At 38.2% G+C, this 17820-nt stretch overlaps 2 protein-coding genes across 2 annotated transcripts in view; one reads left to right on the top strand and one right to left on the bottom strand.

The window, feature by feature from the left end:
* Window positions 1-760: 760 nt before the first annotated feature.
* LOC125696073 (prostatic acid phosphatase-like) lies at window positions 761-16684 on the bottom strand. The gene is made up of 11 exons (XM_048951318.1): window positions 16571-16684; window positions 15129-15224; window positions 11733-11819; window positions 10958-11110; window positions 9321-9419; window positions 7688-7783; window positions 5219-5351; window positions 4165-4247; window positions 3214-3320; window positions 2586-2755; window positions 761-854 (listed from the first exon to the last, which is right to left on the bottom strand). The coding sequence occupies exons 1-10, from the start codon at window positions 16682-16684 to the stop codon at window positions 2599-2601; spliced, it is 1125 nt and encodes a 374-aa protein (XP_048807275.1). The 3' UTR covers window positions 761-854; window positions 2586-2598.
* The window catches only part of CPNE4 (copine 4), a 269020-nt gene continuing 267786 nt past the window's right edge, over window positions 16587-17820 (top strand). Inside the window, exon 1 of the mRNA XM_048951294.1 lies at window positions 16587-16691. The gene's annotated coding sequence lies outside the window, so the exon portion shown is untranslated. The remainder of the gene's footprint in view (window positions 16692-17820) is intronic.

The following is a 17820-nucleotide window of genomic DNA, read 5'->3' as shown; positions in this document are numbered from 1 at the left end:
TCAAAGTTGACACTTAGCCTTGCTATCTTTTTGGGAAAAGACACAACGACTCAGTATGTGAAAGCCATATTGGGTCAACAAATTGCCTGCCATGTCTTTATGACAGCCAGACTGATTGTTTGTAGGCTGCTTTTAGCTGTAGCCTCATGGTCCATTATTTCCTTAACTCTCTCCTTCCTTCCGTATACAGGTGTAATATTTGTGTATAAATACAAAGAAAAAGACCACAACCACTCACCCCACTCCCTGCACACAAAGCAAGACAAATATTCACTAAGTAAACAGCCATTATTGTTATTTTTGTAGCTTCTGAGATCTGTTTGTGTAAAATAATTATTTCTTGAAGAGTATGAAGTATGAGGAAACTATAATGGCTCCCTAGTTGCTGGCTCCTTTTGGAGCACTGCCTCCCTCACCAGTTCTGGAAGTTGTCCCAGTCTCCAAAAGGGTACAGAACAACACTGCTTCAGAAGTATTTTCCAGTTTTGCTCTGCGTTAAGGCTATTGCCCTTCAAAACACTTTAATTTACATTATGTTCTTGAATTAGTCCTGTCAAATCACTTTGCAATAAATAAACCTAGAAAAAATACTCAATTGCACAATGCATTTGGGTTTCATACTTTATAAAAGAAAGCCACTGTTAAGGAAGGATAAGTTACTGCTTTCTGTAATTTTGCTTTGCTGTACTGATGAATGTGGGTTTTTTGTGTGTTTTTCTTTCTTTCTGATAGAGATCAGGAGACTGTTGTTCATAATGATGGAAGTTAATGAGAAATTTCAGACTGTAGTAACATCACAGTGTGGGAGGAACTGTTTTGAAAGCTAATCACGCTGAATTTCCTGGAGGCAGCACCTAAAGGTAAGACAAAATGAGAGAATCTTTCTTAGCATATAACCTTGTCAGAAGACATGCCAAATATATCGCTACTACTTGAAGAAGCAGGTAGGTCATACAAAGTACAGAAAAGCTGACAGTTTTGCTTCCATTTGGATGGAAATAGGACGGAACTAGGAAAAGTCTTTTGAAATTGAGAGCTGATCCATACTGAAAATTTCCAGACAGATAAATGTAGAGAAATGCTTTATCTCCTCCACAAATATATTGAGCAGTCTTCACTTCCTATGTTCCATGCTGTGGTCATCATCATGTGGAAGAACTTGGCTCTGATTTATACCACTCTCAAACATTGCTACTGCCCTCTGGTGTAACCTGTATTAGCAATGCTTTCCTAATCCCTGTATTTCCCTATATTGGGTTCATAAGTCATCTCCATGAGCATTCAATTAGGCATATTAAGGAAACAAATCCATGTTGGGGAAATGGCGTCTCCAAGTAGAATAACCATGTAATATTTACTGAGCTCAGTCTCACCCTTCTGTTTGTCAAATGCTTAGATGCCTATACAGTTAAAGTGTTAACAGTTGCATAAGCAAAGGATAATATTTGATATGATTTTCAATAAATTTGGAAACCGGGTAAGGCAGTGAAATTGCAGTTGTGTAGTGACCAGCATGATCTGTAAACTCTTTGTGTTACTGTTCAGCTCAGCTTAGTTTCCCAGTGTTACACACCAACTGGTCCAGCCTAGCTGCATCAGTTAAGAATCAGTGCTACATGTCATTACTGCTCACACTGATTCAGCACAGAATGGTCCCTCTAAGACCTTGCAGTGCTGTGCAGGCTGTGGGGCAGTGTCCAGGAGACTGCTTTTTCCCAGATTCTGCTTGTGTCTAAAACTTCCTGCAGGGAAAGAGGCATGAACTCCAAAATTAGGAGCTGACCCCATCAATTACTGAGACAGAATCATACTGAACCAGGATAGAATATGGGCAAGTGTCAGATTTTGATATGACAATACACAAGTATTTTTATTTTTAGTCCATATGCATTTTCAGCGTTGAGGATTACCAGTGAAAGCAGTTGTGAGTGGTGGTGCTGGACTTGGTGTAAAAGCCATTTAACTTTTAGTGAAGTAAAATTTGAGAACTGAAACAATGCTCAACTTTTGTGTTAAACTTGTAGGCTAAACATTTGGGTTTGCCCCATCATCAGTACTCAAAAAGGAAAGTTAGAAAACGTGATATGGAGATACAGCCAACCCACTAGGGAATGCATTAGTACTGCCAATGTGTATCTGTATGTTTGACTTTCTGGTAGGTACTACTTCGGTATACTATTCAATATTCATCTGTTTTGATCTCTGAATGTCTTTTAAAATCAAAAGAATGCATGCTGATGGTAATTAGCTTGGACAAATACTCTAACTGTAGAATTAATTAACACAATTCAGTCCATTTGGATTTGTTTCTTCAGGGACTGAAAGTATTTTTGACTGCACTAAGATCAGTTGAATCAAGAAAAAAAAAAGAGAATCCTAACATATAATCAGCTTTGATTCTATTTCAAGTTGGGTGAAGTTAAATAAATATATCAATGGAGTAAAATGTTGTGGCCATGGATAAAATTTTGTCTTACTGGATCTGATTTTCTTTCATTTCAGACCAGATCGTTAAGAAAAAGATTCAAATGAGCTCTTGGTTTCTAATCCTGACCTTAATTTTGTCCCCCAGACATGTAACTTACCTCATTTTATGTCCTATATCCTACATTCTCTTGTCCAATGTTGTATGAGGACTGGGGAGACCAAGTGAGTAAATCTCTCTAGTGGACAACGAAAACTGCAGCCGGGGAGAGTGAGAGGGTGGGGATCTCTCAAAGTATTATTCCGATAGTACATTTCTATGGTGTATTGCCTGCTTAAAAATACAGAATTATCAAAATAAAGTTAGGTGTGTGAAACCACAGACATCTTCCACGTTGTAGTGGTTGTACTCTGGGGTGAAACTTATTTGTCTTGCTAATAATATGTATCGTTAATACTCAGAAGAGATCTTCTTAAACAATAAATGGTTAGTATAATATGCATGTAGACTGTCTTACTGATAGAGAGTTGAGGAGCTAAACAGATAAAGAGGGTAGATTAAATCCCTCAACTGAAATGGAACAATAGAGAAAGATCTTAGGCTGCAATGATGTGGTTCTGCTGCTGTCAATAATTGCTAAATTGAGTCTAATTATAATAATTAAAATCAATCTATGATCTTTTTCTGTGTGGTGAACCCTGTGAATCCAGTCTAGTTAGTCTGGGGTAGCAACACATTTCTTTAGGCAAAATAAGTATATGCTAGCAGTACAGCTTGCAGATACTTGCCCATTTTTTTCCTCGTAGAGTTCAAAGAAATGACAAGCACTGTAAGGAGGCAGTTTCCCATTGAAAACATGGAGTGCCATCTGTAAGGCAACAATAGTGGTTGCATGCTGTAAATAGAAAAACAAAAACAAAAACAAACCACCATTAAAGGGCTACTGAAAATGCACATAACTATTACTTAATAATAAGTCCAGTACATTATCTGTACTCTTAATATTACTTATGTGACTTCATTAATACTTGCCCTCTGCAGTGATTAACAAGCACTGTCCCCTTCTGGCTGTACCAGCTGAAATGCTGCATGTGTAACGTATACATATTTCAATATTACGAAGTATTAGGCATCTGTAGGTCTTACTGAAGTTAGGAGTTGTGAAAACTTCTTTTAATAAAAACTGGTGATTTTTCTTGTTAAGTTAACAGAATTTGAAATCTGAAAGGTATTTGGGTGATATATATATTATACAGCTCATGATCAAATTGCAATTTAGGAATAGAAGCTTTTTACTCAGAGCAGTCTCAGAATTTCATTTCCCTATGAGAGTGTCTGCACATTCTAAACAATAACGTAAGGTCACCACTGAGTAACTGCTTTCAGAATACCTTCAAAAATAAGAAACTTTAACTTTTTTTTTTTTTTTTTTTTTCCCCCACTCTTATGTCTGAAAAAGACACAGGAAGCAGGAGGTATGTTTCTGTATTATCTTTGTTTTTTTCACTTCTCTGCTGACTCAAAACAATAAGGTTCTAAAATAAGCTATGCCATCAGGTGGAAAATGGAGGTTGCAAAATAGTCTCCTTTCATTACAGAGTGAAAACAACCCAGTGGTATCTAAGGTTAACCAAATAAAAGTGCTTGTATCTGTATTTCATGCAGGAAATGAAGCAGCATGGCTTTCTTTGCATTTAATAACTGCAGAAAGAGAACTTAAAAAAAAAAAAAGGACTCACCGCAGAATATATAATCATTTTTTGATGGTGTGAAGGCTTTCTAGCATCTGACATATGCTTTAGGATAGTTTTTAAAAGAAGACCTGAAAGAAAATAAATAAGCACCAACAATGACTGAGATGCTTGTGTTGATGTTTGTATCATTTTGTAATATTTGAACTTAATCTTTCTTTAACTGCATCAGCTATTCAGTTTAGAGAATTTGTGCAGAATGCCCTGGTGTTATCTTTTATCTGAGCAGTGAATCTGAATCTATGTAAAATGTTTCTGGGACCCCTAATAGCTTCTACAGCAATTACATTAGCATAAAATTGGAATCTTCCAGGAGTCAAAATTCTACAAAAGAGAAGTATATATGCTAGCAGAATGAAACATACCTATTATCTTTGTCTATTGGCATACTTTCTAATAGCAATTGGTAGTAAAGCAAGAGGAGAGATTTTAATTTCACGCTTAGTTTTGTATGTTGGAGCTTCAAAAAGGCAAACAAATTAATCCTTGCTTATATGTGAGTTGTCCCTGTAGCTCACAGAACCTGATTGTAGAGTGGCAATATAAAGCAAAAATGAGGCCAAAAGGTTGACAGTGGATGAACGGAAAACAAGTAAGTGATTAAAAAGTTTTAACTATCTTAAAATTTCAGCAACTATTTCTGAACAGAATAATAAAGCCCAGAATACTCTCATTTTAGTATACCCAGTAATGGAAAAGGAAGACTTAGGAAGCAAAGTTACCATTCTAGAGATTATTACAGATAATATTTTGAAAGTAAAGCATGCTGGCTTATGTTAAATTCAGAGTTGATTCAGTTCAGCAGAATCTGTATATTACTTTGAGTTTCTTATACAGTATAACCAGAGTGATTGCTTCAGTTTAATCTTGAATTAGGATGTTTGTGATTCACATCCTTACCACCTCTCTTCTCATTAATCAAAATCCTTTAGTACCAATTGTGAATATCTGCATCATAGCATCTTTTATAGCCATGTTTATTACATGTTTTCTTCTTTCCCATTGTACTATTGATTTTAAATGGGGTTAGAATTTTGCTTACCTCCCTGCAAACGTGATTTCTGTATTTGTTTGTGGAACCCAAATTCCGCCTGCAATAACAACTCTGAGAGCTTTATCAGCTTGGTCCTGACACCATGAGTAGCCCAAGCAGGTAAAGTGTAATTGTTAATATCCTACAGTGAAGAAAGAAAACATGATGATTTTCTTGTTGGTTCCCACTGCTAACTTTTTGTTAATTATTATTATTTTGGTACAAAATGCATATTGGAACAGATTCTGAATGTTTTTTCTCAAATGTTTTTCAGTATTTTGCATTTAGACAGCTGAGAATTCTTATTTCTGACATCCCGCTGCTTAAAACAAATCTGAAGGGCAGTGTTCAACAAAAGGAGGAAATATAATACTGAAAACTATTACATAAAAAGCAAATGGCACTATTTATGCCAATTGCTAATGTAGTTGTAGGTTGCAAAAATTTTACCCCGTGACTCTTCTTCAACCATCTACTGGAATATATCCCAAAATCTTTACTGTTTCAGTATGCCATAGGGATATCAAGATTTAAGACTTGGCACCTTTGGACCAAGATCCATCAATTAAGTAAGAACATATATAGCTGTAATTTGGATGTAGTGGAGAATGATGTATGTCTATGGAGTTTAGTATACCTACTTATTCCAGCTGTGCTGGCTGCTGATGCAATCCTCTAGCTAGAATATAATGGATTCATTTTTTGTTTTGGGAAACAACCCAAGAGAAATTAATGGTGGCAATTGTAAGGAAATGTGTGCCAGCACTCCTGGTTTCTACTGCTCTGAATTCCAGCTTAAAGTTGGCATTTTTCCTTTATTTCTTGTGAATGTGAGTCAGAGGGCTGAGCTCACCAGGTGGAGCCAACTACTTAACTTACGATTTATTTAGATAAGTGAAAAGTGTTAGGTTAAATCGGCTTAGGTCACTTTTTCTTTTAACAAATGTGATCTGTGCCTTGAGAAAAAAAAATTGCCTGCTTCCATGCTATTTAAGACAATGCTGCTGGCAAGCAAGCACCTCAGTCTACAAGTCAGATGACACTTAGCCAATAATAACAAATACAGAGATGTATGCTACTGAAGTTTCATTAATTTTGTTAAAAAAAAAAAAAAAGTGAAAAAGCTGTCTTTATACACTTGAGAGGGCAAAAGTGACTTTTGTGGCAGATGTCTTAATTTGTATCTCAGTAGTCTTCACTGAGTAATATGAAAGCCCAAGGCTCAATCAATCTAACACTAGAAGTAATAACCCAACTAACTGGTTTTGCCTTCCAGCAGTCAGGAAGCTCCCTGATGGGATCTGCCAATTCTTCACATTGCTGTGGTGGCGTGGGTTTCTCAGTATGGATATAACAATTGACATTAAATGCTGTGGTCCTGAACTGTCCTGAATTTGGGCAATATGAAGAGGTGACCTCATTGAAATTACAGTGCTCAAAATGCATTCATTTAACTCAGGCCCTGGCTAGCAATGCAGTCAACTTCACTGATCAGAGTTGGACCTCCAGAAACTGCAGGACAGAAGGCAAACTCATTAGCATCACACCCAAGTAGCATGTGTTGGCTGTGGAACACATCTTAAAACTGCTTCAGTTTCCCAGAAGCTATCCTACTGTTGATGACCAATTTATTATTAATATTTGAATTTTAAAGTAATTATGCTGTAAAGCAGTTCATAGCAAGCTCTGCCTGCAACACTATCAAAGATATTTTTAATACAAGACTACCTGCAATTTTTACTTGCTTCAGCTGGCATAACTCAAGATGGAAGTGGCACAAAGTGGGGCTGGTTGCTAAATTAAGAGCATTCAAGGTTTTTTTCACATCCCTGTCAGAGATACTATTCTGTGAGACCCATATACCTGTGACAGTTGGGTACCAGAACACCCCTTTTGTTGTAAAAGCTGTGCTTCTTTGTGATGTGCATGGTCCATTTGCTTGAACAAGGCTCCCAAGGTTTGCACAAATAATCTTTTGTGTCATTTCAGTGGCTACTTAATTCCTGAAAATGACCATTATGGCCTACATGCAGCTTGGGCCTTATCATACAAATTGCATAAAATCTTTGTGGAGGCATGTTTGTGTTGTCTTTGCCAAAAACAAGTTTTACGCCCATGCATCTTTGTGATGGGGTTTGGAGGAGTAACAAGACAATTTTACCCAAAAGTATGCTTTTGCTTAAGCGTGCATGTGCAATCACTAATGAGGTGTTGCATTTGTAGGCCATTGGTTCGTGTTTGTTACGGTGGTGGATGACCAACAGCATCCTCACACAGTCACAGCTGGATATTGAGCTGTGAATTTGATGTAAGATAAGTGTTCTGAGGAAGGAGCTGAAAATAATCCTCAAAAGAATTGGAAATACAGAGTTACCTTATTCTGAGTTTTTTCAAACCATAGAAATAAAAGCTAAGACTGGTTTTGATAATGTGTAAGTGTTTATATTGGACCTTGGAAATTTTCTTTGTGTTATTTACCTCATATTGTAAAGTGTCAGAGATCCTCAAAATTCTTTCGCTGTTCAATTTCTTCAGTGGGTATCCAGTGTGAGAGGCTAAAAACTTGAGAAAAGACTGGAATACAAAAAAGGAAACTTGTTGCACACTTTCTACATTGTTTTTACACACTTCCATAATACACAGTAATTTTTAGAAACAACACAGTCTTTGCATTTGGTGCGTAAGCACTGTACTGTTGTTTGGTGGGACTCACGGCAGGCAGTTACTACCTGTTCTGGTGGATCCTTTTTCATCCTGCACGCTCCACATGTTTTCATAATCATCTGGCAGACACAAAATCAATTCTTGCACAAAAATTTATTAAGAGCTTGTGAAACCTGGCTGTCATCCTGTTTTTTAGCTATGGCCTCCCTCCCACTTCTACATCTCAGGTACAGGGATATATATGTTTCATGTTGCTTCTTGAGTTGTCAAACGCATGGTTTCTTCATTCCTACCTTGGGACCTGTCTTAATTACAATCCCATCTACTATTTTAGTGCTAAAGACACCTACTGATCTGAGTGATCTAGACATAGGATCACATGGTAATGCTGGAGAGATTATGGTATCGATCAATGACAGAGGATACATAAATCAGGAAAACTTAAATATGCTAATTTATACCCCTAGTTTTTATTAGGGAAGAAAAGGAATAAAAGTTTTCTTTTAGGCTGAAAAGAGAATACAGCCTATTCATCTAAAATAAGGATGGTAATCTGAGTCTAAGTTTAAAGTACAGAAATAGTTTATGCTTGGTGGGAATGTTCAAAAGTGGGTAGAATGGATCCAGATATATGAAGAAGTCTTGCAGAATCCAAGAAATATTCAATAGAAGTGTGATAAACAGAGTTATTCCAACATTGGTAATGAGTAGCAGAGAGGTCTAAAACAGGGAATTATGATTCACATGATTCTAACACCTAGATGCAGAGGTAGATGGCTGTTTAGGTGGTTAAAGATTATAGGAGAACAGGTGAGTATGATAATGCCATTTTGATTAAACCCACAAAGAAGAAATTTGCAGTAGAGTATGAGAGTGATTACATACTCATGGCAAGTAATTTGATGTCGGTGAAAGAAATGAAGGGATATATTACAGATGCAGGAATGTATCTGAATGAAGCCATTAGGTGTGAGGCATGAGAAGGTAATGAGGAAAACATTGGGACTATTATAAAAAAAACTGTGTAACTGAGCAGAGAGAATTCTGTGGTTGTATCTGAACTAGCAAGGAGTTATACAGTCAGAAACACCTGAGCAGTTGCTAACATGAAAATGTATAGAGATAATTACTGAAGTGAGGCACTGATCTGATCTGAGTTTTTGTTTTCTGTGTTCTACTAGAAGGAAGATAGATGTAATGTTTTCTTTTTGAAGGTAGTCAATCATTTATCTTTTCTATGACTTGCAGTTTTCATTTGGTGGGGATGGTTCAATCTAGGTGGCTCATAATATTGTAATTGTAGTTTGGATATGTCGTATACACCCACTTTGAAGATTACATATCTGGAAGGAGCATTCTGATTGCCATTTTTAAACATACTTGTTAGATAATGTTGCCAAAAGTAGTACATTTTAAATTGAAGATTTCAGAAATTAAAATACTTTACCCTGTACTGCTTGAGCTGCTTCTGGAAATCTCTTGTTGCAAAAGTTTCTCTCAGAAGCTCATTGTATTTTGGGCAGTGTGAGAAAGGTACATATAGCAACTGAAAATGAAATTGCAAAATATTAGTTAGGCAAGATTCCTCTTGTTCTTGTTCAACATAGCCTTGTAAGACTGTTGTCCTGAATGGCTGCACTAATTAAAATAAGCTGCAAAATTATTTGGGAGTGTTCTTTTCTTGGATATTCATCTAAGGACCATAAGAGTCATATTGATGACTACTTAGAAAATAATCTTTACCTGTTAAGAGGAGTAGTAGGTTCAGCAGATCAAAGTTAAAGGAGTCATTCACAGAAGACTGAATTTGTCACTTGACGGAAGAATAACACAAGCCCTCGTGTACTGCTTTGTGCTTGGCTTCCCCAGAGATGATTTCATTCACTGTGTTCAATCTTTCTTTAAACATACTGTCACCTTTCTACTATGAATTACCATGCAGCAGGTGGACAGGAGCAAGTCTTTGTGCATACTCAGCTGTATTCAGTAGACTTAACACAGTTCCATTTACTTCAGCTAAATCAATGAAACTGGCTAAATTTCTATAACTCATCTTTCCTTTGACAATGAGATATCCTTAGTGGGTTTTTTTTTCTTCTTTCTAACATGCTCTTTGTCCTTTTTCCAGAACGGAATCTCCATTTATATAACCGGGTAGTTAAAAGAGCTTTTAAAAAGAACTTGGGAGTCCTAAAGGGATAATTAACTGAGAAAGCTTCAGAGCAGTTCCTCAGTCTTTTTAGAAACATAATCTATCTCTTCCAGATGGTAAGAAAGAATTTCTGAATTATAACTGTAGTCCATGAACAGGCATAGTTTTACCAATGAATAAATGATGGACACTTGGGTAGAAGTGGGTAGAAGGATATATATGGTCTCAATCTTACATGTATATGCAGCAAAAATTAATACAGTCAAAAGACAAGTCGTAAAAAAAGTAGGAAACTTGCATTTATGACTATGATTTGTTTGTTTGTTTGATCCCCTAGGCATGAGTGAGCTGCAGTACCTGTTTGCTGAGTGTGACAGTGGTGTTGATGCCGACCAGGTGATGCTGACTGTTTGCTGGAGTACTACCATCTGCAGTGGTGTCAGAGCATCTCCTGACTGTACACCAATCTGCATTCATGCACAGGAAGACATACGTCTCGTATCTTCCATATTCAAGCTCTCATCACTCTGAGGTGAGAACCAATGCTCCATGTCCCTGTTCAACCAAATTCTGTCACAGATTGTAACTACATCTCTAAGCGCACAAAATCTACCACAAATACGTGTAAACCTCTTCCACAATGGGACTCACAGTGTATGCACCTTATCTTTCTTAGCTTTTTAACACAGATTTTCCAGAAATGGGGAACTCTACTCAGTCCATCTGAGTCCGTTCCCATGGAAACTCCTGACAGTATTTCTACTCAGCATATTATTCCTTTCTGCCTGATGCCTGTAATTAATATAGCTTTCATTGTTGTTGCTGTGCCCTTTTTCAGGCTCCTACATCTCACATGCTCTATTTTACTATATATTTTACTAGATATTTTACTAATGATCAAGGGAAAACAAATGCTTGTAGTTTATACTCACATTATCATGTGACAATGGCACTGTGTGAACTGGAATCGGCTGCCAAAGGATTCTGGGGTTCCAAATGTGTCCCTGTGTTGGTGGATACAGCCCAGCAAGAGTTGCCTGAGCACTCATAAGCGTTTGATCACAGTCAGTGCTCTGAACATAAATCTGAAGGAAGAAAGGAATTTTATTTATTTATTTATTTAAGGTAATCTCTCCTGTTAAGTCTCTTCTCTTGATAGAAAAGAAGGGATCTAGTACTGTGCTGAGTAAATTGGCACAGTAAATTAAAACAGAGTGAGGTAAAGAAAGAAAGAAGGGAGAAAGAAAGAAGCTGAAACAGAGCCTTGGAATAAAACCTGGATGGACAGGAGAGTGGCAGCTGCTTCCTTAGGAGTCCTACTGAAAAACATAAGGCTACCTTCATTTGATCAAACAAATTAGGACATCATGGATGCACTGAGCAAGTGGAAATGAAAACTAAGCTCTGCCTGCACGGTAAATGGAAAAGTGTAGTTTGAAATCTCCAGCACAGATGACAGATACTCTGTCATACAACAGTGAGATATCTGAGCCTCATATACAGCCTTAAAAACCTTGTGCACAGTTTTCGGCTTACCATCAGGCTCACTCAAAATTGAGCCACATCTTCAGGGATACTTTGAATACTCAGTTTTGGATACTCAGTTCAGTAGGTTACCTCCAAATGTACCAAGTTCAGATTCTCACAGATCCAAGAAGCTCTATCAACATCTTTAGAAACATCCTCCCTTCCAGATCCAGTACTTGCCTCAGACCGTTTGTAAACAACGCTCAGGAAATAGGAATATCTTCTCCGCATGAACTGTCCAAGCTCATACTGTTGCTGTATGCCGAACTGTAGAAATAACAGAATAGTGTGAGAGCCTCAAGAAGTGCTCTGTGCATCTATTCCTACAAACCAAAAATTATAAAAAGTTTCATAAAATGTTTCATTTGTAAAGGGAAGATGGAAAGAAAGGAGAAAAATGGAGTAAAGTGGCAGTACTGGAATTTCAGCTTTATTATTTTCTTATATGCAATGTGAAATGTTCACTACAGGAACATAGTCTCATTAATACTAATTTTCTTTAGCCATGAGGAAAAAAAAGTAGAGAAAAGATGTTTGCACTCAATCTAGATTGCATGCAAATGAACGTCATTACTCTCTGTCTCTGAAACTCACATCTTAATAAATGAAATTCAGATCTCAATGGACAAAAAATCAGAATCTCCTGTGCATCTAGCTATAGTTTAGGTAGATGCAGCATTCTGCAAAGGGACTTAATAAAGAAATACCGTATCTGTAAGAAATCCTAATGCATCTATTGTAGGCAAAGGATTGCATTTATTATCCTAGAAAGCCTGAATTCTTGCTGAGTGAATTCTAAAGACGGTAAGGGTTTAGAGCACTTCATTATAGAGGCATGGGAGTTTACATTATTTAAAAGAGATTATAAAGGAAAATGCAGTATTTATACTAAAATACATGTATATAAAATAGCCAGGAGTGAACTGGAAATTGGAAGGGCCATCTGAGCCAAAGTTCAAGAACAACCTTTCAGTGACAGCAATGGAAGCAAAAATACCTGAGCAGTTCAAAGGCAGATCTTGCTAAACATATGAACCCGGATTGTATGATGTGGCTTTTTGCCATGGCAAAGGCCTGGATTTGATTACTTAAAAGTTTCTTCTTATTTCTGTGCTATAAGAATTGTCAAAAAGAAGCTACTAATTAATTTGGTGAATGCCATCTTCACAATAGGCTTCACCATAAAGGTCATCTCTATATTCACCCATAATGGACAAGCTACGTCTTCCTGACAGATGCAGTTTTGCATTTTGCTTTTCCGAAAGCCATGTGGTTGTTTATCCAAACTAACAAGGTTAACAGGGGAAGGGTTTCTTAAAGTAGCTATAGACGTGTCCTAACAAAGCTGTCTGGTTTCTGCTCAGTTCCTGGCTCACAGCAATAGGGTGCAGACACAGCAACCACCTGACTATGAAGGCAGAATGAATTATGAATGCATTATGAATGCCACAGAGAATCACCAGAGATTCCACATGGAAGCTACATTTTTGGCTTGTGCAAGATCTTCCCCTCCAGAAAGACTGAAAATTTTGAATAGAAGATTGAGTCCTACATGCCCCTGGGTATTTTGGTGCCATGTTAATTGTTAACTACAGTCTAAAGCTCTTCATTCTTGGTTCTAGCCTGAATATGTCTCCAGCTTTCAACTACTGGATCTTGCAACTTTTTTGAAGGGCATGTTCTCTGCCATCACAAATCTTATTTTCAGTAAGATAATCACCAATAAAATTGAATCAATTACTTAATCTCTGTGTTAAATGAGATAGATGGCAGTTCTCTCACAACAAAACAAGTTTTCTAGCATAAGAATCTTTGTAGCTCTTTAATGAACATTTTCCAGATTACTATTATCATTTTGTGAAATCATGACGTGAAAATCACGTGCAGTGTCCCTGTAATGGTCTCATGGTTGTGATCTTTTTACTTGTACCTGGTGTTTCCTAGCCTAAATGGAAGTATATTCAATTTTGTTCACGTAACCAGTACTTTGCACTGGGATCTCAAGTATGGTGATTATTCACTGCTTCACAGTCCTCTTCTGAGTCATAAGATCATAGGGTTATTCAGGTTGAAAGGGACTTGAGGAAGCCCCTGATTGGACCTCCTGCACAGAGCAGTCAGAGGTCAGACCAGGTTACTGACGGCTTTATCCAGAGTACCAGGCATGGTCCGTGCCTTGTATATGTGATTGCCTCTTCCAGTTGCTGGAATTGTGCATACAAAGTTTCCTAGGGTATGTGCTCATCTGAGGCTTCTGCTTCAGCTTGTCTAATATGTGTTGCTAAATCCCAGTGTCTTAAAGCCTCCCAGAGCTTACGAAGCCTGAAGCATGCTGGCATGTTGTGCTGAACTTGCATTACGTACATATGAAGTGCTTGAGTCATAGCTGAGTTAATGCATAGGAAGCTGGTCCTAACCACCTTGGAAACATTCTTTGTTGCTTTCTGCTTTTGAACGAGCTTTGCTGCCTCAGCTCTTACTCCTTTTTCTTCGAGGGAGATGGGTGTGAGAGGGAAACAGGCCTGACCTCGCCTCAGAGATTGCTACATCCTTCTGAGAATGGAGTGGAGGAGGAGCCCCACGTGCAGTTTGCTCTATCCTGACTTTGTTGAAGACATGGCCAGTGACAAGTTCTTCCAGGAGACAGAAACGCGCTCATTGTGCTGGACCTGCTGGTGTCCACAAACTGCTGAGCAAACTTACTGTGCAGACACCTCTCAGAGGCACGCACTGAGCCTGCAAACATGGCTCACAGTCTGTGAACATACATACAATAGCTGTTTTTTTCTGGTCCTTTCAGCTTTTGGCACCTCAAAACCTCTTCAGTGAGGCTGCCTGGTTTCCAAATCCTGGACAAATGACTTGGGCATTTTTCCATGTAAATGGCATATCTTGGCAGGAAAGGAGTGGAAGCACAGACACAATAGAAAATGTTGGTGGGAGCAGAGCAGACATAGGGAAACCCCTCTAGTGTCCCTGTTCTCCTTCGAAGCCTAATGGCACAGGAGCTCACCCTTTGTACCATTTACAAGAAAAGGCATTAATACTAATAACAGTTAATGGAGAAACACAGTTTCTGCAGCTGAGATCTGCCGTTGCTTGATTTGCTGCCAGTTAAGACCATCAGCTGATACTGGTAGACTAGCTCAATTCCACTTATATCCCACTAACACCTAAACCAGCTGAGCTTTAAATCAACTTTCCCTCGCACAGCGTGAGAGACATTTTTGCTAATACTGACCTTAATAGTTCACAAGCTAGGAAGAATTCCTACCCGTCAGGAATTGAAGGTGGTTGTGAGCACTTTCACCACATTGGGTTAAAACTGTGTGTTTGATCTCAAGTGTATTGCCAGTGCCTGGCTCCTCTCAGTAGACCCCAGTCTGCAATCAGACAACTCAGCATGCCTTGGGGTTGGACCAGAACAGCCAACTCAGTGTCTTTGAAATCAGTGACTAATCACAGCTTCCCAGTAAGTTCTATTTACAAGAGATCTGCATGTGGCAACTGAACAGGAACTGTATCGAAGTTAAAGTGCTAAAAACCAAATATATTTCTGTATGTCAACAAACACACCTTGGTAAGCTGTCCGTATCCATGCTGCCTTGCAATTTCTTTGTGCTTGTCAGTTGGAAAAAACTCCTGTGGGGTATGATCGCCGTGGTGGAACACCTGACAAAACAGATGGAATTCCCTTCATATTACAGGTCTATTAATGGTGGGTGTAATAGTGCAGACCCAACAGTTGTGCCATGACAGTGAATACTGTACTAACACATACTAAACGTATTCACTATACTTATCTGTGCTTTAGATAGTAGTGGTAGGTACTGTCTAGTAGGTACTGTCTAGGTCTACAGTACCTGCTTGATTTATTTAGACAGGTGTAACTCCTCTTTTTTAGTTTGCAAGTTATAAAAAATTATAATTCTTTAATATATTTTAGAGATGTTTTATGTATGTTAGGAGGTACAGACTGCAGCACTGACAGAGAGAAAACAAACATGTAAATAATTTTCTGGGAATATTAGAACATTAACATTGTGTTGGGACTGAGAGCTCAGAAGAAAGAAAAATAAACTGCTACTGGAGATACAGTTTCTGTGGCAGAGTGCTGCTAAGCACTGTATTTTGGCAGAAATTAGCCCTAAAAAGCCATGTGCTGTCTTTTACACCAGAAAAGGTAAAGAAAGTGTCATTTATCATCTGAATACAGGCTGAACCGTTACTTTGAAAACACTGAACACGTTCTGAAATTTCCCTTCATACAAAAGATACATCTGTAAAGGTACATCAAAATTTTTCTTTCCTGTGATGGATTCTCTCCTTGTCCAACATTATTCTTGTACGTATATGTTGTATCATCCTAAGATTTTGCCACCAGATTTATTTATTTATTTATTCATCCAAGCAGGGGAAATTAATTGAAAACTATAGGAAAAAAAATGTACTGATAATTTATATTGCCTGTGCAATACTCAGAGCAGACAACAGTCAGGCTTCATGCAAATGGCAGTGCATCATAGTCACTGCAAGTAGCTTTCATTTTACAGCAGTGTTTCTCTGTTGTGTATTCAGTACCATTGTATGCTTGTCTGGCTTTCACACAGTGAAATCTAATTTGCTTGTTAATGCAGTGAAAACAGAGGAAGAGTAAAAATTCTTCCACGGCAAAGAGTATTTTTGAAATCCATAGAAATTTAGTTATGAAATCCCATTTTATATTTTAAAAATACTGCTGTGCAACTCGTCTCTTATTGCTAGATAGAAAAAGACATGCCATTGTTCCAGAAGGTTACTTTCAACCAGGACTGCACAAAAGAGATAACGTTATAAAATGTTATTTATAACTGGGGATTGTTCTTTGTGCAATGCAATAGTGGATTCTGAGTATGCAGTAAACATTTTGGTATTCACATATTCACAAATATCCCTCCCCCTACACACACACACACACTGCAGACCACAAAAAGAGTGACAGGTTTTTAAGTCCATTTGTCCATGAACTATATACTTACTACGGACACGAACTTCAGTTTTCTTTTAGCTGTGGTTTGGTGAAGAAAGATGCAGAAGAGGCAGAACGTGAAACACAGACTCCAGATTCCGCACACCAGCTGCCTTGATCTCATGCTGAGGGTAAGTAGCTTCCAGGTGTTTTGCACACCAAGGAAGGCCCCTGGCTGGACGTGGTGCTACAGTAGATATGTGGCTGATGGGGGAGGAGTTGGCTGTGCTTGAGGAGTCTGAAACTGTGATCTCCCCTCCTCCTCCCTTTTCTCCCTCCTTGGGTCAGTGTTGTTCTGCAAATTCATACAATGAAAATTGTATTTTGCACTTGCACTCAATTTCTGAATCCTGCGTGTAACGGGACAAGTAGTCTCTGAGCTGCTAGTTCCTGCAACAGGCACTCAAGACGTAGGTGAATGTAAAGAACTAGATGTTCCATCTATTGTTTAAGCTATGATTTAGTATCAGTCAGCCTTCACAAAAGTGAAAATGATGGAGATATGCTGTATCTTGCTGTAACGTGCTCACACAGTCTTATTTGAAGAGTTTGTGAGAGGGAGTGGTGCTGACAACTGTTCTTTTTTGAGGGGTCTCTGGAGTTTCCCTTACATTTGGCCGTGGTTTTTAGCAGGAATCAAAACCAGAATGTTTTGTTACATGTGAACAAGGATCACATGTAACTGCCTAAACTGACTGCAAAAAATAAAGATGTGTCCAGAATCATAGAACTATAGAATCATTAAGCCTGGAAAAGACCACTAAGAGCGCCTAGTCCAACTATCAGCCCACATCTCACACCCACTGACCACATCCCTCAGTGCCACATCCACACAGTTCTTGAACATCTCGGGGATGGTGACTGCACCACCTCCCTGGGCAGCCTGGGCAACCACTGCCTCACTGCTCTTACTGAAAAGAGATTTTTCCTAATATCCAACCTGAATGTTCCGTCTCTGTAGTATATCTATATGATTCTAGTGGCAAAGGGGTGCCACTGTTTTCTAAAGCTATCCTTTAAAATTCCATGCACTTAAGTAAATTTCTGATTTTCAAATATCTCTTGCTGCAAATACTCTCATTGTTACATCATGCACAAGTCAGTTGTTTCTGTCATTTCTCCTGTACATTTTAAATAAAGAGGGATGCCTGGAGGGGTCAGTTCTCTTTCCTAAAGTAGCAGTGCCTCTTCTCTTCTCCCATGTGTCAGAGCTGAAGAGATTTCTCAGTGATATATTCAGAGGTCACACTGTATTGGTGC

The sequence above is a fragment of the Lagopus muta genome, chromosome 7 (assembly GCF_023343835.1).
Source record: "Lagopus muta isolate bLagMut1 chromosome 7, bLagMut1 primary, whole genome shotgun sequence".
Taxonomy (NCBI): Eukaryota; Metazoa; Chordata; class Aves; order Galliformes; family Phasianidae; genus Lagopus; species Lagopus muta.
The sequence above is the reverse complement of the archived record's forward strand: the minus strand, read 5'-3'. Positions and strand labels throughout refer to the sequence as shown.